We start from the raw sequence: 20611 nt of genomic DNA on the forward strand, positions 1-20611 counted from the left end.
ACTTATTAGAATTAATCTTTTGGGTACTATTCACTCAACTCCAAAATACCTTGTATCCCAGGCCAAGCTGATAAATGGCAAAAATCTGAGCAGCATTGAGAGCGTCACTGAAAAGGTAAACAGCTGTCATCTGCCCACAAAACACTCGATTAGCATCTGCTGTTTCTGAAGAACCCAGGAAACATTTATCAAACGTCTGAAAAGGACAACACAGGATATAGTTGTACACAATAAAAGACAAGAAAGGATTCAATGTGAAGCACACAAGTATTAATCATGTGGACTATGTATTTGTTATTCTTAAGAAAAGCAATAATTTATTTTACACCCAAAGCAGCCTTTCAATATTATAACTGATCAAGGTGAAAAAAATATTTTTGGACAGGCAAAAAGCAAAATCTTCCTCTCCCAACTCAAATCAATCTTCATAGTCAAGGCAAGTAAATTGGGTGTCCAAGCTGGTAAAACTTTCATGATAATTTTGAAAGATTGCATTAATAAATAAAATGAATGTTTTCAAAACCTGCAGTTTAAAAAAAGGGGGGGGGGGAAGCAAAATAACAATTATTTTTCATTTTATTTAGCTGTCAGCAATGTCTAAAATTTGTAAAATACATAATATACAATATTAATTAAAAATAAACTAGATGTTCTCTGCAATTTTTACTCTACTCAAATACTAACAGGACATATCTGCAAATATATACAGGGCGAGAGAGTTAAGAAGCTACGTTCTAGAAGTGTCAAACATACATCATCAGAAAATCAGATCTTTCTGGAGTATAAGGGTAACATTAATTGTATTGCTATCTCAATACCATGTTGGAGATCAGTATTATTCAACTCTCTTCCACATATTAGGAGAGTAGAAAGTGAAACTGCAGGAGAGTAAAATAAGTTTTTAAAGAGAGATGATAATGTTCACCTATAGGGCCCAATCCTGCACACAGTTAAGCATACACATAACTTTACTCCAGAGACTAGTCAATGGACTGTTCATTTAAGTAATATAATGAATGTGCTTAGGTGTTTGCAGAACTGGGCCCATAACTTTTACTGGCCATCTAACACACTGACTACATTTGCATTCTCTTAGTTGATCTATTGGTAAAATGCCATGTAGGCCACCAGGTACAGAAGTTTATTGGTTTTTTTAATTATTTATTCAAAGTTCTGTTGGAAAACCTACTTTTTCCCTCTCAAGCCAGGTTATCAAAACCTAAAAATATAATCAAGTGCAAAAAACAATTTCAGCCATTCCAAGTATGAAATTAAGTAACAAAATTAAATAAAAGCTACTTACATCACTGGTATTGACAAACCACGTTATCTCTCCATATGATGCTAGTTCCCCATTCACATAGCACCGAAGTTCACTGTTCTTCCAGCGGTTATAGATATGCACTATAGTAACCATATACCACTGAATAAGAAGAGAATAATTATTGATACTTTAAGCCTGTGTAAGTATGTTTTAAAAGTTACTCAAAGTAGCTGTATCCCAGAAGATCAAAACTATTGATATGAGTTACGAAAAGGCAGAAAACTTTTTGTAGATGACTTAGGGATTTCTTTAAATTAATGTGGAAGAAATGCAAAGTTCACTGCTGGCCTAGCCTAATTCACTGTACCCAAAGAGTGTGCCCAGTCACCCTGTGTACTGACAAATAGGTGTATAATCTTAAGAGAGATATATGGTCACAGTACACAACTTTTCCCTGACAACACTAAGGGCACTATTTATGCCAAAATAACTGACAAAAGAAATACTGTATCTTGCTTTGTTAATGTATTTACATTTTCTGGGGCTTAGGGCAATGAATTTCTTGCAATCATTCCGAAAGAGCAGCAAGGATGACACCAAAGCTTAAAGATTCTCCGAAGACTGTCAAATGGTAAACCTGAATCCATATGTACAGCAAGGGATTACTGATAAGAATTACCAAAATGTGTTTGGAGACCTGCTCTCCCGCAGATGTTTACATTTTTTTTTCCTTCAGAAACACCAGACAAATGCTCCATTTGAGAAAGCAAACATATTTTCAAGTCTACTAAATATGCCAGGAAGCCTTGAACAATGCCATTTAAATCAAGTCATGCCATGTTGCTAAATATGTTTATTCAGTAATGTGGAATAACTCATCTTAGTTGAGAACACTACACTTTCTGGATACACTGGCTAATTACGAAGTATGATTCATTTAGTGTATTCTCTTACACATGAGTTTGTGTTCTTGAAACTGCTTGAGAAAAATGTTAAGCCTCTGACTAGATCAGGACAACAAGGTGTGTGTTTCATAACCATGTTAGCCAACACACGTTAATACATATATTTTTAAACAAACAACACTATCTGTTTATAGCCAGTGCTAAGTGGTGTTTAAAAACATACTAGTTGGTTGTGATCACACTAGGTAGAATAGTTATAAACAGCAAAGAGTCCTGTGGCACCGTATAGACTAACAGATGTATTGGAGCATAAGCTCTCATGGGTGAATACCCACTTCACCAGATGCATTTGACAAAGTGGGTATTCACCCAAGAAAGCTTATGCTCCAATACGACTGTTAGTCTATAAGGTGCCACAGGACTCTTTGCTGCTTTTACAGATCCAGACTAACTAGGCTACCCCTCTGATACTAGTTATAAACAATTATTCTTGGGGTCATCCCAGGTAATGAGTGAGGAAGAATAACCTGTGCTTTTTGTCAAAGTTGGTGTACTGACTGCTTTGAGTCCTGTCTGTCCTCATCTACACACTCTTCCCTCCTGAAAAGTCTCCAGTAGATTCTTCAACACTCTATCAGCCCAGGAATTATCAGGGAAGAGGTAACATGTATAATAATGATAATACCTAGCTCTAATATAGCACTTCTTCTGTCAATAGCTTTCAAAGCACTTTACAAAAGAGGTAAGCATCATCATCTCCATTTCACAGATGAAGAAACTGAGACATAGAGGGGAAGTGACTTGCCCAAGATCACCCAGCCAGCAAATGGCATAGCAAGAACAGAACCCAGGTCTCCTGTGCCGCAGTTCCCTGCTCTATCCACTAGTCCACACCCAAACTGAGAATTGAGAGAAACTTTGGCTCATAGCACAGGACAGTGAGAGTAAATCACTCAGTTAGGATAAAGACTTTACACAGAATTTATCAGGGAAAAGGAAACAGGAAAACTGTAAGTGGGAGAAAGCTGGAATAGGAGCAAGAAGAGAGAATATAGACAAGAACAGATCTTAGAACTTTCAGGTTGTCTATATGTGCTGAGAGTTCTTAGGGATAGGTCATACAGAAACATAAACTTCCCATAATAAATACATTTTAGTACACCTATAAGTTATTATTTTGCTAATTTTTAAAGGGTTAAAAACAGTAACGTTGTGGTGTATATTACTTCGTTTAATCATATCAGGAGTCAGCCCTAACAAATTTGAAGTCTTCTATTTATTCACTGACCAGGATGTGAATTCCATAAGAGGAACAGTGAAAGTTCTCCTACACTTTTCAAGCAATTTCCCAGATCCTGATATCTATTCAATCTTTACCATTTCTGCTGCACAAATACCAACTGATGTGGACACTTGTCCAGCAAGAAACAAAGACCATCAACTCATTTCACATAATTAAACCAACAGCCAGTAGATCTAACTTTCAGTCCACTATTCACCTAGGCCACATGTGTGACTTACTCTTTATTAAATTGTATTTTTTTCTTTTACACTTGGGAATGTATTAAATCACAATCTTAAAAAATGGCAGGTTACTATGTACATTTGTTTAAGTTTTACTTATGAAAATAAAAGTTGGTATTATTTACTTCTCTAAATAATGCCAACTGATACTATTGGTAATATTTTTGCAGACAATATTTTTCTGGGTCAATATGAAGTTAGTGATTAGCAAACAAAACAGAATGCTCCCCTGAGCTTACTAGGACACTGATCTAAATAAAAAATTAGTACAACTAATGGCTAATTACACACATGTACTGTGGTAATTTATGGCACTTATTTGAATTATTTACTTGCTTAACCCACCTTCTGAGGCTTGAAATCAAATTTCACACAGTGCTGGAATCCTTTTCCTTTTGACTTTATTGATGTCACAATCAAACAGCCTCCAACAAAGTGAGCAGAATAACCAAGTCCTTTGTTTGTTCGAAAACTACAAAAAAGTTTTTTTAAAGAAATGAAACTAAATTTGCATGTAAACAAAAAAGTTATTAGGTTATTGGTTTTTTCAATGTAAGCAGAGACCATTGAAAAATGAATATAAATGGGAAAAAAACATTAGAAATGTAAGTTTTCGTTATACATACCAATATAAGTAAGGCTTATCCTTATCCACATTGATATTATTTACAGGATCCATTCTTAACCAAGTGTGAAAAGTAAATCCATTCTGGTAGGGCCACTTGGCTATAGGAGGTAAGGCAATAGCCTAAAGGAAGTAACATAGATATTTAATATAGAAAGATTTAACAAAATCATTTATGAATTAAGGCAGGACATGGTGCAAGTTACAGACTTCTTATGTCTTACTGCAATAATAAAATGGTCCAAGGTTTATTTGTTTTTTGTTTTGTTTTGTTTTTTAAAGAATCTTTAGATTATAAAGATTTCATGACAAAAATATTAATATCTCAATAAAAATAACTCATAATGAAACGAAACTTTTTTGGAGAAATATTTGGTCCAAAATTGCCTTAAGCTGATCTTGTTCTGTTGTGTACTAACAGCAAAGTGAAATTTACAGACTCGTGATCTCTACAATGCTGGCACACCAGACTGTATCCCAAAGAGGAGGAAAATAACTGATTGTGGAAAGAAGTTAGGCATAAAAATGAAAGTCTCTAGATTTTGCCTGAAACAGTCTTATCTGCAGAAAATTCATGCCTAACTTGGCCCTACAGAAAAATATAGACATGAGAATGTGAGACTTATAACCCTGCTTTCAAAAGAAGACATTATGGAATCCTTCCAGCCAAAATTTTTCCATAAAAACACAGTGCCTACATTAACTAGAAAGTCTGTAAGTTGCTAACTATATGCGCAACAATTTTTATAGTATTTGCTTCTTTGTTTTGAACAGTTTTTGACCATTACCATTCACCATTTTGTTTCACAGGCTTGCAATGTAAATTTCAACTCAGATTTTCATAACCCTCTGATCAAAGATGCTGTCCAGATGATCAATACCAATGAACAAAAACATCACAGAACATAAATGTTGCCAGACTCCTCATTATGCTCCCCAACTCTGTGTAGCTATCCCGGCCCAAACACAATGCTATCAACCCTTCTGTAAAGCTGTAATTCACTAATAAGTCTATATGTCTGAGACTGACAACTTTTGGGGGCTGATATCATTACAATTGGTTTAACTCACAGAGCTTTTTAGGATAGCTTGTGCTAATTATCTAAAATATTAAGATTCCTATAATAAGTTTCTCATTGTCTTGAGGCACTTAGATACGGTATACAGTATAAGAATTTAATAAAACAATGTACAAGTAGCCAAAATAATGTTAATACTCCCATTATAGTTATCATATGGTGAAGGTTTCAGAAATATTTCTATTTTTATCTTTATTTTTCAGTTCCTTAAATTTTCATTTACATAAATTTATTTTGGGCTTAAGTATGTTATGTTTAATTTCAAGAAAGAAGGTGGTTAGTGTGTGATCTTCAGTGGGGAGAATATATATGGAAAGAGAGATTTGTAAGATGATCCAATAACTATCTTTTGAGTTATGTGTGAGGTTGTGAAAACATATGTGTTACTCTTTTAACAACTAAAAGATCTGTTTTTGATGAATTTGATCCTTAGTGAGGACAACTGCATGACATTTTGAACATGTTTGGTTTAAAAATAAAAAATGTTTCAAGCGTACAAATTCTTTACCATCAATGAATGCCACAGAATTTATACTGAATTCAAGTATTTACTGTGCCATAGTTAAGACCCTACCAAATTCACAGTCCATTTTGGTCAATTTCACAGTCAGAGGATTTTAAAAATCGTAAATTTCATAATTTCAGCAATTTAAATCTGAAATTTCACAGCGTTATAATTGTAGGGGCCTGACCAAAAAGGAGTTATGGGGGGGGGGGGGGGTTTGTGGTACTGCTATGCTTACTTATGCGCTGCTGCTGGCAGCGGCACTGCCTCCAGAGCTGGGCAGCTGGAGAGCAGCAGCTGCTGGCCGGATCCCAGCTCTGAAGGCAGAACTGCCACCAGCAGCAGCTCAGAAGTAAGGATGGCATGGTATGGTATTGTCACCCTTACTTCTGTGCTGCTGCCTGCAGAGCTGGGCCCTCAGTCAGGAGCCACCACTCTCTGGCCACCCACCTCTGAAGGCAGCACAGCGGTAAGGGTGGCAACCCTCCTATGATAACCTTGCGGCCCCCCTGCAACTCCCTTTTGGGTCAGAACCCCCAATTTGAGAAACTCTGGTCTCCCCCCAAGAAATCTGGATAGTATAGGGTAAAAACACCAGATTTCAAAAGACCAGATTTCATGGTCCATGATGCATTTTTCACAGCCGTGAATTTGGTAGGGCCCTAGCCATAGTGTTAGCTTTATCCTGGTGTTTCTTATATTTTCCTTGCAGCAATATTTTGGTAGTATTTCTTGTGTGTAATAGAAATTGCAGTAAAACAGTGCAGTAAATGCTGATTTTTTTCCATATGGCCAGCATATAAATGAGTCAGCTCATAAAGACAGCATGTGCTGTTATATTCACATGTATGATGTCTGATCATTTGAAGGGGGGGAAGTCTCTGGGGAGGTTCTGTGTCTCCTGCCCATAAAAATGAACAGACAACAGAATTGAGCCAACTTTCAATTTGGTGCATTCTGCGGCTCTCTCAGGAGTGCCTCCCAAACGTGTATAATATTTGGGGATTCACTTGTGTGTTGCACACTAGGACAGACACCACTGCTAAGGAATATTTAGAGAAGAAATAAAGGCAGACAAAGATTCTGCTTGCAACAAATAAGAGTGAGTTAATTGAACCAATCTCACAAAATGGGCTATGGGCTATTAAGATATCGGCTATTACTTGTGTCCTTTCATAAATGTAGTGCATATTTAATAGTAACATATTTCAGTTAATCTTAATGTAGTTACCACCCTGGAAAAATAGCTCTCTAGGAACAATGTCAGACTGGTGAATATCACCGTATACATGGAACAAAACAGCCAAATGAGAACAGACGACAAAAAAGAGCCAGTAGTAAGAGTAGGATAACAAAGGTATAGAAAACGTATATAACTACTTACTGCAGCACTTTTTCCTGGAAAGTTGAAGAAGGCATCAGGACCATATTTATGAGGCATGTGTTTTAATACAGACAATAATTTTCCAGCATGTGGTGGCTATTAAAAGAAATTATCACAAATATCAAACATTTGTATGTTATTCTGATACATATTATAAAAAAGGACGCATTTTGACACATTTCTCATCTTTCCACAGACAAACATTAGGCTACCAAATTACTCAGGAGAGTAATAGTCAAGGAACAGTATCAACTCAAAATTCATCCTAGATACCAACAGCCCAGTTCTAACTTTTCCTTTTCCAGCTAACTTTTCCTATTGAATTCAAGTGGCAATAATCTCCAAATAAAACCTGAGAGCTTACATCAATTTAATATATCAAGTGTTATAGTTATGGTTGCAGGCCAACAGTTGTAAGACTGTTTTTTCACTTGCTTATAACTTTCCAGAGGCCTGAAACTTTTAATGATTGGTCTTTCCCTGAGGTGGGAAGTAAAGAAATTCCTTTAAACTCCCTCAGAGTTGTTGGGGGGGGGGGGGGGGGGGGGGGAGAGAAAAAATCATGTTTTTCTTGCTTTCAGAAGAAACTTCAAACTGTTTGAGCCTAGGAAACAAAAAATAATAAACTTCAAACTTCATATGAAACCACTCACTGAAGACTAATCACTGTGCCATCTTAAAAAGGTATTTCAAAAATAAAAGCTCAAAGCAAATCAAAATGGTTCACACATGTTCACAGAAAATAATGGGTGGGGGGGGGAAGAGAGTACAGATCACAGTTTAAATTGAGTGTCTGCAGCACTGTGGAACTGCACAAAAAGTTGGATAACTAGTGCTGCAGACAGTTGAGTTTAAGATTTAAAGAGCTGTGCAATTTCCTAGCAATGCAGCTATGTTTTTCTCCTCCTTCTCACCTCTGTATTTGTTCTTTAAGAAGAAAATTAAATACAAACAAGAGAGTCGGAAAATAAAAACATTAACATTACAAAGAGTACCTTAACTCACCCACACTGAACATATGCAATATTTTTAACTACATTAGCCTTAAATTTATACCTTGATACACAGTATTTTCTATGTGATCAATTTGCAGTTTTGTTTAAAAATTGAAATTTTAATTGAATATTAGCATAGGTTTTTATATTTAATAGGCATTTGTTTTTAATCAGTAAGAAACCAGATCTGTGAAGCCTTTTCTCTATATTGAGCAGGTTATGTTAGGGACCACCAAAGCAGGATTACAAATATGTTTTCAATGAGCTTAGAACAATTCTTAAAGCAATTGCTTCTGCTGTCAAAGTAGCAGTTCTGATATTTAGATTCCACCTGGAGGAGGAAGTATATTTGGTACCATCAGTATCATATGAGGAGAAAAAAAGCTAACTTTCAGGAGGGAGGTTGTCAGGGGTGTTCTGTTCTCCTATTCCACTCCAGGTGGAAACAATAAAAAAATTATGCTAGGACTTTTCACTTGGATTTCGCTTTGAAATCAAGCAGCAAGTGGTATTACAAGACTGCCTTAAATTCAGATCTTTCTACAAATTCCTACTTCGCTAACCAAATCAGTTTCTGCAATATTTACCCAAAGTTAAAAACAAAGTGAGAAAAGACACTCTTTGGGTTGTGTATGTGGGAGGTAGTTTTTAATTTACCTTTTTTAAATGTCTACATTTTTTTTTTTAAATCCTTTGCTTTTTTTTTTTCCCCCTTGGTTTCATGTAACTGGAGTTATAAAAAGAAAAACAGGTACCTACTACCATCAAATTATTTCCGGGTATATAAAGAAGACAAGTGCGACCTGTTTGTCAGGGGAAACCGGAGGCACTAAGTATCAGTATTTCTAGAGCGACGAAACGTAAATCTAATTGGTAACTTACTCACACTTCTACACCATCTATTTTATTACTAATATGCAAGAAGACATCTATTGATAATACTACTGCGGGGATCCCTACATCTTTGATAGCTTTCACATATGGTTATTAAAAATGTTTCTAAAATAGCCCTTTTTGTTTGGAAAGATTAGGAGACAGTATAACCAACATTAAGACAACAAAGTTGTTTACCCATTTTCCTTTTTCTCCTTGGAGTTTGCTGAAGAACAATTTTAGCTCTCGGACCGTCAAATTATAGCTAGCCAGCACTCCCAACATATCAACTAAGAGATCTGAAGGAAAAAATATTAAAATGATATACATGCAGCTCTGTATGTAATGACAAAATGCTTATTCTTTTATTTTGTCAATAAAAGTGCTGTGTTAAGGTTTTATATAAAGACAGTCATATTTAGCTCAAATAAATGTATTGCCATGTAACGTCATACCTGCAATCATATTGTCAGTTTTATCAATTCTCTGTAGCACTTGTTCAACAAGCCCTACTTCTGTGCAGACTTGTAGATTCCGTATACTCTTCTTCAGGATTGCTGTAAACATGCTCCACACCTCAGCCTGGCAAGTGATGTCACATTTATCCAACAAGTCTACCATGCAGATAATACTCTCTCCTTCTTGGATAATAAAGTTCATTTCCAGATCAAAATGGCCCCCTACAAGCTTTAAGGAAAAAAAGGCAAAGCATTAGTAACAATCATTTCCACATATCATTCTACATTTAGGTCTTGCTGTGCACGTTCCCAAGGATGTGTGCTGAAACATTTACAGAGGTTGTGGGGCTGGATTTAGATTAGACTAGGGAAGAGGAATTGGATGGTGGCAAACCGTGAATCCAATTGCTACTTCTGTTATGGATTCACTGTGTAACTTTGATGAAGACACTTGACCTTTCTGTGTTTCAGTTTGCCCATCTGTAAAAGCACTTCCCAAATAGGTAAGAGAACAGCTGCTGTGAAGAGCTGACCTACCTCACCGAAGTATTGCTCTTTACAAACCTTTAGCTGCACTTCGGGTATATTAGATGAAAAGCAGATTGAAGCATCAACTGCAATTTTACTTCATAAGCAAAGGTATGAGGTTGGGGGGGGTTATTTGTTCGTTTTCAAATTATAGCACAAAACAGTTGTATCTGAGTGAATGTTAATGATCATTTAAAAAGTGAAGGAACAGTAGCATTGGTTGGAGCCCAACATTAACGATTATGTCTCCTCCTACAGATTTGCTAATGCACTTAAATCCAGAAAAGCAACACTTCAGAACTTTCTGTCATGGACTTTGCTTGAACAGAAACTGGTGAGTATACCACATTAGGTGGTTTCTGATGTGCACAAGGCAACAGCTACAAAGAAATCAAACCTCATCTTCACTTGTGACCTGAACTAGAATTTAATTCTCTTGAGATTAACATACTAACCTACCAGTCTCACCAGGCCCTCATATTTCAAGACTTTTCTGCAAGTTAGATGAATATGAATACAGTACTGTGACATCTTAGATGTAAATTCAAGTTTGTGTTACATTTCCTTCCATTTACAGAAAGACTTTCTAAAAACGAAAAAAATAATTTTTTGGTGAATTCTGTTTCTTTAGATCTTTCAGGTATTTAGGTGGATGTCACAAGGCACTTTTCCCCTTCCTTCCTCCTCCCCTCATCTACCTTCCTAAGAAAATAATGTCATGATTTCAATTTGGGACACATATGAGAAAGTCAAATATCTTGATATGTTTGGGGAAGGGGAATGAGTAAATCTGAAGAGTTACATGTGGATATTTTCAAAACTAACTAAACAAGTGAATTATATTATTTGGACAGGTTTGATCAGTCACTTAGAATGACAGCTTAACAGTATCCAATTAGAAATTCAGTTGATTTCCTTCCTAAAGTTATACTGTGACAGAAGTCACCCCCCAAAATACTTATTCTCTCTTGTCATCCCATAAGCCCCTACAGCTCCATTCACTAGGTCAAGTATGTCCAACAGAACAAATTGTTGCCCTTAAATATTGTAAGTCAAACACTCAAATCACTGTAGAATATCCAAAAGATCCTAAATTTTGTTTCCAGGTTGGAAGCTGCACCTTTCAACATTCTGAACATAAAGCAGTGATGTCAAATACCATAAGAAATTGAGAAAGTTAGCAAAGGTGATTGAGGTTGTACTAAGAAATGGAGAGTTTCTGAATGACCATTTTAAAAAATTTATATTTCCCTTCCATTTTCACTTTTTCTGAATTGCAATAATTTAAGTAATTAAAGGAACATGGAAGAGTATTATCTAGTAAAGTCACAGGATTGGGAGTCAGGAGATATGAATTCTATTCCCAGCTTTGCCACCAACTTTCTCTCATCTTTATCAAGTAACTCAGTTTCTATCCCTCAGTTTCCCCCTTCTGCAAAATGAGGTTCATGTCTATCTTAATCCATTAGTGGTTGCCAAGTGCTTTGAGATCCTTGGGTGGAATGGGCTAAAGTAGTAACATCACAAAATGCATTTTTAAAAAAACTCAGAGAAAAAAAAAGCCTGAAGACAACTGGATCAAAAACAAGAAAGCGACACTCAAATTACTATTTATTTTACATTGAATGCAAGCATATCACCCACCCTAATAGACCTATTGAGGCCTTCCTCAAAAGGACAGTCTCGCAAATGAAACTTGACTAAGAAACCAAAAAGTAAAAGTAATTCTTGGTGCAAATACAATGGCTATACGTTTGTTGTCAGCTAAGAGTCACACCATACTTTTTAATTTAATTAGGTATATAGTTTAACTAACCAATCAAGAGCTATCACATCAGAACTGTACAGGTCAACATTTAGTTGCAAATAAGATGACCCCACCTTCACCCTATCATTTCTACCATCAACCCTTCATTTTTGGCTACACACACCATTAACAATAATCACCCATCCAGGAAACTGTCAAATTAATTTTCCAATCTAACCAGCGTAAACAAATATTTCAGCAGGTGTTACATTAAAAGTATATATCTAGTGCAGTCACTATGTTTTAAACATTTCTGTTTTAAGTAATACCTTTTGACAAAAAAATTGACAGAAAAAGCAGTATACACAAAGTGGACTATATTTGATGTACTCTATGCATGCATACCCATTAGATACACATAAGCACACACACTCTACAGTATGTCATATTAACCCTTTCTAATAGTGATTTGGAACTGATCAACCTTCAAAACACAAATTTGTTTCCGACGACAGGGATCATAATCCAGGCCCATGAACGGGCTAGTTATTATCTGAGCTGCAGTAATGGCTGTGCACAGCAAAATGTAATCTTCCCAAATGTCACAGTAAGTTATGAATATCTGAGCAGCTTAATGCACCTTACTAGCCATGAAGTGTGAGAATGTAATCTTATTACTTTTTTATGGTTGTATTTTTTTGAATAATGTAGCCTTTGAACTGATGTATAGTCTTTCCCTGCACTTTAGCATGATTTGGTCTCCTGTGTCATACAGTACATTTTTCAAAACTCTCCAATTCAACGTATTTTAAGTCTTAGGCTGAACTTCATAAACATTCTTTATAGCAACCCACAGGGTGGCATAACATTTTCTTTCTATAGGGTGTAGTATAATGTATAAGCATATAGCAATGATTTTAAAGCATAGTGTTCTAAGTATTCTAATACATCTTCACAAATTTTACATTATGTCTTTAACATCTGCCAGTTATATTTACTTTCAGAAAAAAAGTCATAACATCAATAGCTGGAGCTCTTCAGTAAGCACACGGAATTTCTGCATTTGGTACTCTGAGACTAGGGAAAACGTATACACTCTTCAATTCCAAGCCAACACAAACAGTCAAGCCCTAAGTATGTTTCTCTCTTTCCTAACCTTTCTAGAAATCAGCAGATTAGGAGTGAACTGTGCATATTAAGGTTTCCCTGCATTAGCAAAGCCTAGAAATGGAGAGAGAATAAAACAAATTTAAAGATGGGAATGAAATGACTGCTAGGAATTTTCCATCTGACTTAAGATGGAAGGAGGATTCACAAGATATAGGAAGAGCTGCTGGGGCTTGTTTATTTGGTGCAGCTACTGCCCTTACATATAGTCATTTTCAGACTTAACACATTCAGGGCTACCTCCTAATTACATACAGTAGCTACCAAACTCTGCCCTACTAGGGGATCAAGATTTAAGGATCTGGAATCATAATTACAGGGCAGCTGTATATGCCACTAATGAAAACATTTAAGAAACTTCAGGTAAATGGGGAGCTACTTTCCATGCACGGTGTAGCAAAAGTAACTAAATTAAGTCTGAGACCATGTCAGGGTTCCCTCCCCACTCTGAACTCTAGGGTACAGATGTGAGGACCCACATGAAAGACCCGCCCCCAGGTTGTTTCTACCATCTTAGGTTAAAAACTTCCCCAAGGCACAAATCCTTCCTTGTCCTTGGATGGGTACTGCTGCCACCACTAAGTGAGTTAGACAAAGATTCAGGAAAGGGACCACTTGGTGGTGGCAGCAGTACCCACCCAAGGACAAGGCAGGATTTGTGCCTTGAGGAAGTTTTTAACCTAAACTGGTAGAACTAAGCTTAGGGGGAAAGAAATAACTCTTTCATGCAGGTCCCCACATCTGTATCCTAGAGTTCAAAGGGGGGAGGGAACCCTGACATGGTCTCAGACTTAATTTAGTTACTTTTGCAGACATAGTGACAGAGTGGTGGGATCATTTTGAACCAGAAGCACAAACCTCAGGATATCAAAAGGACTTTTTTTTTCCTTTTGGCTGCTTGGAAAGCAGTGAGGTTTGCTTTATTTTTATTTATTTATTTTTTAAAGGACTTTTTTTTTCTTTTAGCTGAGAGCAGCTGGAGTTTTTTTTTCTCTGGCTCAGGGCAGAGTAGTTAAATCCTGCAAGGGAATTCACAAGCTGTGGGGTTTTTTCTTTCTAGCTCTAGGGTTAAGTTAGGCTAAGTGCAGAAAGGCTACGACAATAGAAAGTGACGTCCAGAAAAAACTGGAATTAGCCAGATTTGAAGCTGAGGAAAGACAGAAGGAACATAAAAGACAGCTGAAACTCAGACAGATGGAGATTGATGCACAAGCGGCCAGAGAAAAAGCTGCTAGGGAGGCAGAAGAGGCTGCCCACAAGAGAGCTGTGGAGGCAGAAACACCCAGAGAAGAGGCTGCCCATGAGAGAGCTATGGAGGCCCAGCAGCATGCTCAGGAGGAGAAGGAAAGAGAGAGGAAGCATGTCCGTCCTGGCTGTTATGGAGTTGAAGAGACAAAACCCTTCAGCTGCTGACTCCACTTCCCCAAAAATCCACAAATGGGAGCAACTTTGTCCACCGTATGATGAATCCAGTGATATTGCTGAATATTTTCTCACCTTTGAGAGACTGTGCACCCTCCATGCAATTCCTGACGATGACATGACGACCACATTGGTAGCAAAATTGACTGGAAGAGCTCTGGACATATTCAACAATATGCCTATTGAGGATGCTTCTAACTATGGTAAATTTAAGGATTTGGTTTTGAAACAATTTCAAATTACACCTGAAACTTACAGAGTAAAATTTAGAGCCCTTCAGAGAGGGGCTGGACTAAGTAATGTGGCTTATGTAAACCAGATGAAGGATCTGTTAGATAAATGGGTCAAAGGCAGGGATGTAACTAGCTTTAAAGGAATGTGTGACTTGGTTTTCCAGGAGCAGTTCCTGACTATGACCAATGATGATGTAAAACATTGTTTATGGGATAAGAAAATGGACTCAGCAGAAAGTCTTGCTTCTTATGCTGATCAATATGATCAGGCGGGGCAAATCAGAACAAAACGGGTGGAAGTAGCAGAGAGGAACAACCCTGGTCGCAGTTGGAGAGGATACCAGAAGGGACACCCCGAGACCACACCCTACCACCGGGGGCAGCCCAAGGCCTCAGCTACACCCCAAGGAAAACCCAAGACACCTTATCGCCCCACCACACCATTCTCCAGCAAACCACCCCGCCCCAGTGACCAGTCAGCTGGGGCATGTAAAGGCCAACTGCCCCAAAAACCCCAATAGATTACAGTTCATTGCACCAGGGTCACACCAAAGGACCTCATGCCCAGATGCCTCCCAAATACCCTCAGCGAGAAGGGAAACTGTGAATGTGGGTGGGAAAAAGGTTATCGCGTGGAGGGACACTGGAGCACAAAAGTGTCAGCTATCCACCAATCCTTAGTGGACCCCAACTTAATCAACCCGGACGTCCAAGTGACAATTCAACCCTTCAAGTCAAACTCTTTTGACTTGCCTACAGCCAAGTTGCCTGTCCAGTACCAGGGCTGGTCAGGAATGTGGACTTTTGCAGTCTATGATGATTATCCCATTCCCATGCTGCTGCGGGAAGACATAGCCAACCATGTGAAGCTAGCCAACAGGGTGGGAATGGTCACCCGCAGCCAGGCTAAGCAAGCTTTCATACCTATCCCTGTTCCTGAACCTTCCACCAGGGCCCCGTCTGTGTTACCAGAGACCCAGACTGAGGTGGTGGAACAGCAGTAGTGGATCCAGTCGCAGAGACCAAGCCAGAGCCAGGCCCAGAACTGGAACAGGCAGAGCAACCAACACCAGAACCATTGCCAGCACTGAATCCAGCGCTTACAAACCCGTCTACATCTCCAATACAAGAGGGCATCACCGAGCCTGCACTGGCAGCAGCAGATGACCCTACACAAGAGGCTCAGCCAGAGCCTGAAATACCCCATAGTGCACCAGCGGAGAGCGGTTCACAGTCAATGGAAACAGCCCCATCCCCTACATCACTTCCAGAGGGACCAAGCCCAAGTCCACAAACCGATGAGGAACTGATGTCTCCAGCATCAAAGGAACAGTTCCAGACTGAACAGGAAGCAGATGAAAGCCTCCAAAGAGCTTGGACGGCGGCATGGAGCAACCCACTGCCTCTCCGCTCTTCTAATCGATCCCGGTTTGTTGTATAAAAGTCCTCTTTCTACAAGGAAACTCTTTCTGGTGGGCACATGGAAAACTGGCATCCTCAGAGACAGTTGGTAGTTTCAACTAAGTACTGGGTCAAGCTCTTGAGTTTAGCCCAGGATCATCCTAGTGGCCATGCTGTAGTGAACAGGATCAAAGACCGTTTGGGGAAGTCCTTCCACTGGAAGGGAATGGGCAAGGACATTTCTATCTATGCCCGGTCTTGTGAGGTGTGCCAAAGAGTGGGAAAACTCTAAGACCAGGTCAAAGACTCTCTACAGCCACTCCCCATCATTGAGGTTCCATTTCGGCGAGTAGCTGTGGATATTCTGGGTCCTTTTCCAAAAAATACATCCTGCCTTTCATGGATTTTGCCACCCAATGGCCGAAGCAGTAGCTCTAAGCAACACCAGAGCTAAAAGTGTGTGCCAGGCCTTAACAGACATTTTTGCCAGGGTAGGTTGACCCTCCGACATCTTTACAGATTCGGGAATTAATTTCCTGGCAGGAACCATGAAAAGCCTTTGGGAAGCTCATGGGGTGAACCACTTGGTTGCCACCCCTTACCACCATCAAACAAATGGCCTGGTGGAGAAGTTTAATGGAACTTTGGGGGCCATCATATGTAAATTCATAAATAAGCACCCCAATGATTGGGAACTAGTGTGGCAGCAGTTGCTCTTTTCCTACAAGGCTGTATCACAGCCCAGTTTAGGGTTTTCACCATTTGAACTTGTGTATGGCCGCGACGTTAAGGGACCATTATAGTTGGTGAAACAGCAGTGGGAGGGTTTTACACCTTCTCTGGTAATTAACATTCTGGACTTTGCAAACAACAAAATACCCTCCGAACCTCTTTAGCTCTTCCTAGAGAAAACCTAAAAGATGCTCAGGAAGAGCAAAAAGCCTGGTGTGATAAACATGCCAGAGAGCATTCCTTCAAAGTAGGGGACCAGGTCATGGTCTTGAAGGCGCTCCAGGCCCATAAGATGGAAACATCATGGGAAGGGCCATTCACAGTCCAGGAGTGCCTGGGAGCTGTTAACTGTCTCATAGCACCCCCCATCTCAAACCTAAAGCCTAAGGTGTACCATGTTAATTCTCTAAAGCCCTTTTATTCCAGAGAATTAAAGGTTTGTCAGTTTACAGCCCAGGGAGGAGATGACGCTGAGTGGACTGAAGGTCTCTACTACAAAGGAAAAAGTGACTGTGGCGTGGAAGAGGTGAACCTCCCAATGACCCTCGGACGTATGCAGCGACAGCAGATCAAAGAGCGTGCACTAGCTTCGCACCAATGTTCTCAGCCACCCCAGGATGGACCGAACGGGCATACCACTCCATTGACACAGGTAATGCTCACCCAATTAGAGCCCAATCTTACCGCGTGTCTCCTCAAGCCAAAACTGCTATAGTACGGGAGATCCAGGACATGCTACAGATGGGTGTAATCCGCCCCTCTAACAGTGCATGGGCATCTCCAATGGTTCTAATTCCCAAACCAGATGGGGAGATACGCTTTTGCATGGACTACCGTAAGCTAAATGCTGAACTCACCCAGACAACTATCCAATGCCACACACAGATGGAGCTATTGGAGAAACTGGGACATGCCCAGTTCATCTCTACCTTAGACTTAACCAAGGGGTACTGGCAATTACCGCTGGATGAATCTACCAAGGAAAGGTATGGACTGTATGAATTTAATGTGCTCCCTTTCGGGCTGCGAAATGCACCCGCCACTTTCCAAAAACTTGTAGATAGTTTCCTAGTGGAATTGGGAGAATCTGCAGTCGACTACCTTGACGATTTGGCCATCTTTTCGGATTCATGGGCAGAACACCTGGAGCATCTGCAAAAAGTCTTCGAGCACCTAAGGGAGGCAGGACTAACTGTTAAGGCTAAAAGTGTCAAATAGGCCTAAACAGAGTGACTTACCTTGAACACCAGGTGGGTCAAGGATCAACCAACCCCCTACAGGCCAAAGTGAATGCTATCCAAAACTGGCCTGTCCCAAAGTCAAAGAAACAGGTCCAATCCTTAGGCTTGGCCAGATATTACAGACGATTTGTATTGCACTACAGCCAAACCGCCGCCACACTGACAGACCTAACCAAAAATAAACAGCCAAATGCAGTTCAGTGGACTGAAGAATATCAGAACGCCTTTAACCAGCTTAAAGCAACACTCATGTCTGACCCTGTGCTAAGAGCCCCAGACGTTGACAAACCTTTCCTAGTAACCACAGATGCGTCCGAGCGTGGTGTGGGAGCAGTTTTAATGCAGCAAGGACCGGATCAAGAATTCCATGCTGTCGTGTTTCTCAGCAAAAAACTATCTGAGAGGGAAAGCCACTGGTCAATCAGTGAAAAGGAATGTTATGACATCGTGTACACTCTGGAAAAGCTACGCCCATACATTTCGGGACAGAGTTTCCACCTGCAAACCGACCATGCTGCTCTGAAGTGGCTTCATACCGTTAAGGACAATAACAAAAAACTTCTTTGGTGGAGTTTAGCTCTCCAAGATTTTGATTTTGATTTTGAAATACAACACATTTCAGGAGCTTCTAATAAGGTGGCTGATTCACTCTCCCATGCAAGTTTCCCAGAATCAACTGGTTAAAATCGTCCTTGAAATGTGGAAATTGTTAGTTTTTATATAATCAGTAGTATATCTAGAGGTGCATGTGTCTTATTAACTCTGTTTTCTCCTATAGCTCCAGGAAGAAATCACAGCCAGTGTGGTACAGGCTGTCCAGCACAATCTGTGATTTGGGGGGGGGGGGGGGGGGGGGGGGGGGGGTGTCATAACCATACAGCTAAGACTAGCCTAGAATTCCTCCTTACCTGTAAGGGGTTAAGAAGCTCAAATAACCTGGTTGGTATCTGACCAAAAGGACCAATGGGGAAAGAAGATACTTTCAAATCTGCGAGGGAGGCTTTGTTTGTGCTCTTTGTTTTGTGTGTTCTCTGGAGAAGCAAAGAAGCATCAGGTCAGAAAACTCCTTCTCCTAAAATCATCCTAAAATGAGTCTCGATATTGCAAAAAGAGTAAGTAACTAAGGCAAGGCGCGTTAGATTATCTTTTGTTTTTAGCTTGTGAATTTTCCCTGTGCTAAGAGGGAGGTTTATCCCTGTTTTTTTGTAACTTTAAAGTTTTTGTAACTTTGAAGTTTGATGGAGCTAGTGTGCTAAAAATACAGTGTATACTCCTGAGGGCATTCTGTGGCAAAAATTAAAAATTCTGTGAAAAAAAAATTCTGTGCACAATATTTTAAGATTCTACAAAATTCTACAAACTGTATTTGTCAAATAAATGTGGAGGCTCAAGCATGGCATTGGGGAGCACAGGCCACTGACTGCACAAAGGTGGGAGATCACTGTGCAGCTTCCCCCTGGGACACAGACTCAGCGGTGAGGCTACACCCAATCCTGACACAGTGCAAGGACCGGGCCTGCCACAGAAATACCCCAGAGCCCTGCCCCTCTTTTGTGCCAGGCGTGGGCAGGCAGGCTCAGCAAGGCAAGATTCAAGTGTGGAGGGGCTTAATGTGAGGGGATCCAGGTGTGGGTTGAAAGGGTTCTGTGTGGGCCAATCTGGGTGCAAGCAGCTCAGTGGGGGATCTGGATGCGAGGAGAGGGGGAATCTGGATGCACAGGGACTTGTTGGGGGGTTCTGGGTGTGTCAATGGGACTCTGCCGGGGGATCCAGGTGAAAGTAGTTGGGGCTCAGCAGGAGGAAAGTCTGGGTGTGTGTGGGGGGGAGATAGAGCTCGGCAGGGGGGTTCAGTGGTAGGGTCTAGATGCTGGAGGAGTGGGGCTCAGTGTGATGGGGATCCAGGTGCATCTGGTTGGGACTCGGTATGGTGGGGATCCAGGTGGCTCATCGGGGTGATGCAGGGGGAGTGAGGCTCATTGGAGGGGTTTCTGAGTGCGGGGGGATGAGGCTTGGCAGGAGAGTCTGGATGCATGGGGGCTGGGCAAATGGGGGAGAAGCTCCCTGTACAGTGATCCCTCCCATGGCAGCTGAGGAGAGACAGGTGCAGGAAGCACAGGGGTGGGGGGTGGGGTGGAGTGTTTGCAGAGCTTCCCATAGCCAGCAGAGAAATCTGGGGGTGGGTCTGACACAGCTCTGGATGCCGTGCAGGGGAAGAGGAAGTCCCGTCCTCCCCTGCCCAGTCAGGACTAGCAGCTGAGCCTGGCGCAGGTAGGAGCCACCAGCCGGGTCTTCCCAAGTCCTGCCTCCTGCCCCACAGTGATTTACCTCTCTACTGGCTGCCCTGGGTACCCAAAACATACTGTGGGGGGGTCACATGACCGTTCTTGAGGCTTCCGTTGGCTTCCCCATCAGAAAGTTATTTTTCTGCGGAGAAGCAAAGAAATCTGAGGGGAACATAAATTCTGTGCATGCACAGTGGCGCAGAACTCCCCCCAGGAGTACGTATAGCAACATACATCCTGCGTACT

The 20611-nt window shown here is 40.3% G+C and overlaps 1 protein-coding gene across 9 annotated transcripts in view; it reads right to left on the reverse strand.

Moving 5' to 3' along the window:
• The window catches only part of LRBA (LPS responsive beige-like anchor protein), a 549006-nt gene that overhangs the window by 471610 nt on the left and 56785 nt on the right, over positions 1–20611 (reverse strand). For all 9 annotated transcript variants that reach the window (XM_043545801.1, XM_043545802.1, XM_037897376.2 and 6 more), the window contains exons 3-9: positions 9610–9841; positions 9353–9453; positions 7287–7382; positions 4320–4441; positions 4039–4165; positions 1304–1423; positions 50–196 (exon numbers count right to left, since the gene is read on the reverse strand). In XM_043545801.1, coding sequence (XP_043401736.1) covers positions 50–196; positions 1304–1423; positions 4039–4165; positions 4320–4441; positions 7287–7382; positions 9353–9453; positions 9610–9841 — 945 coding nt within the window. The remainder of the gene's footprint in view (positions 1–49; positions 197–1303; positions 1424–4038; positions 4166–4319; positions 4442–7286; positions 7383–9352; positions 9454–9609; positions 9842–20611) is intronic.

The sequence above is a fragment of the Chelonia mydas genome, chromosome 4, assembly GCF_015237465.2.
Source record: "Chelonia mydas isolate rCheMyd1 chromosome 4, rCheMyd1.pri.v2, whole genome shotgun sequence".
NCBI classification, from domain to species: domain Eukaryota; kingdom Metazoa; phylum Chordata; order Testudines; family Cheloniidae; genus Chelonia; species Chelonia mydas.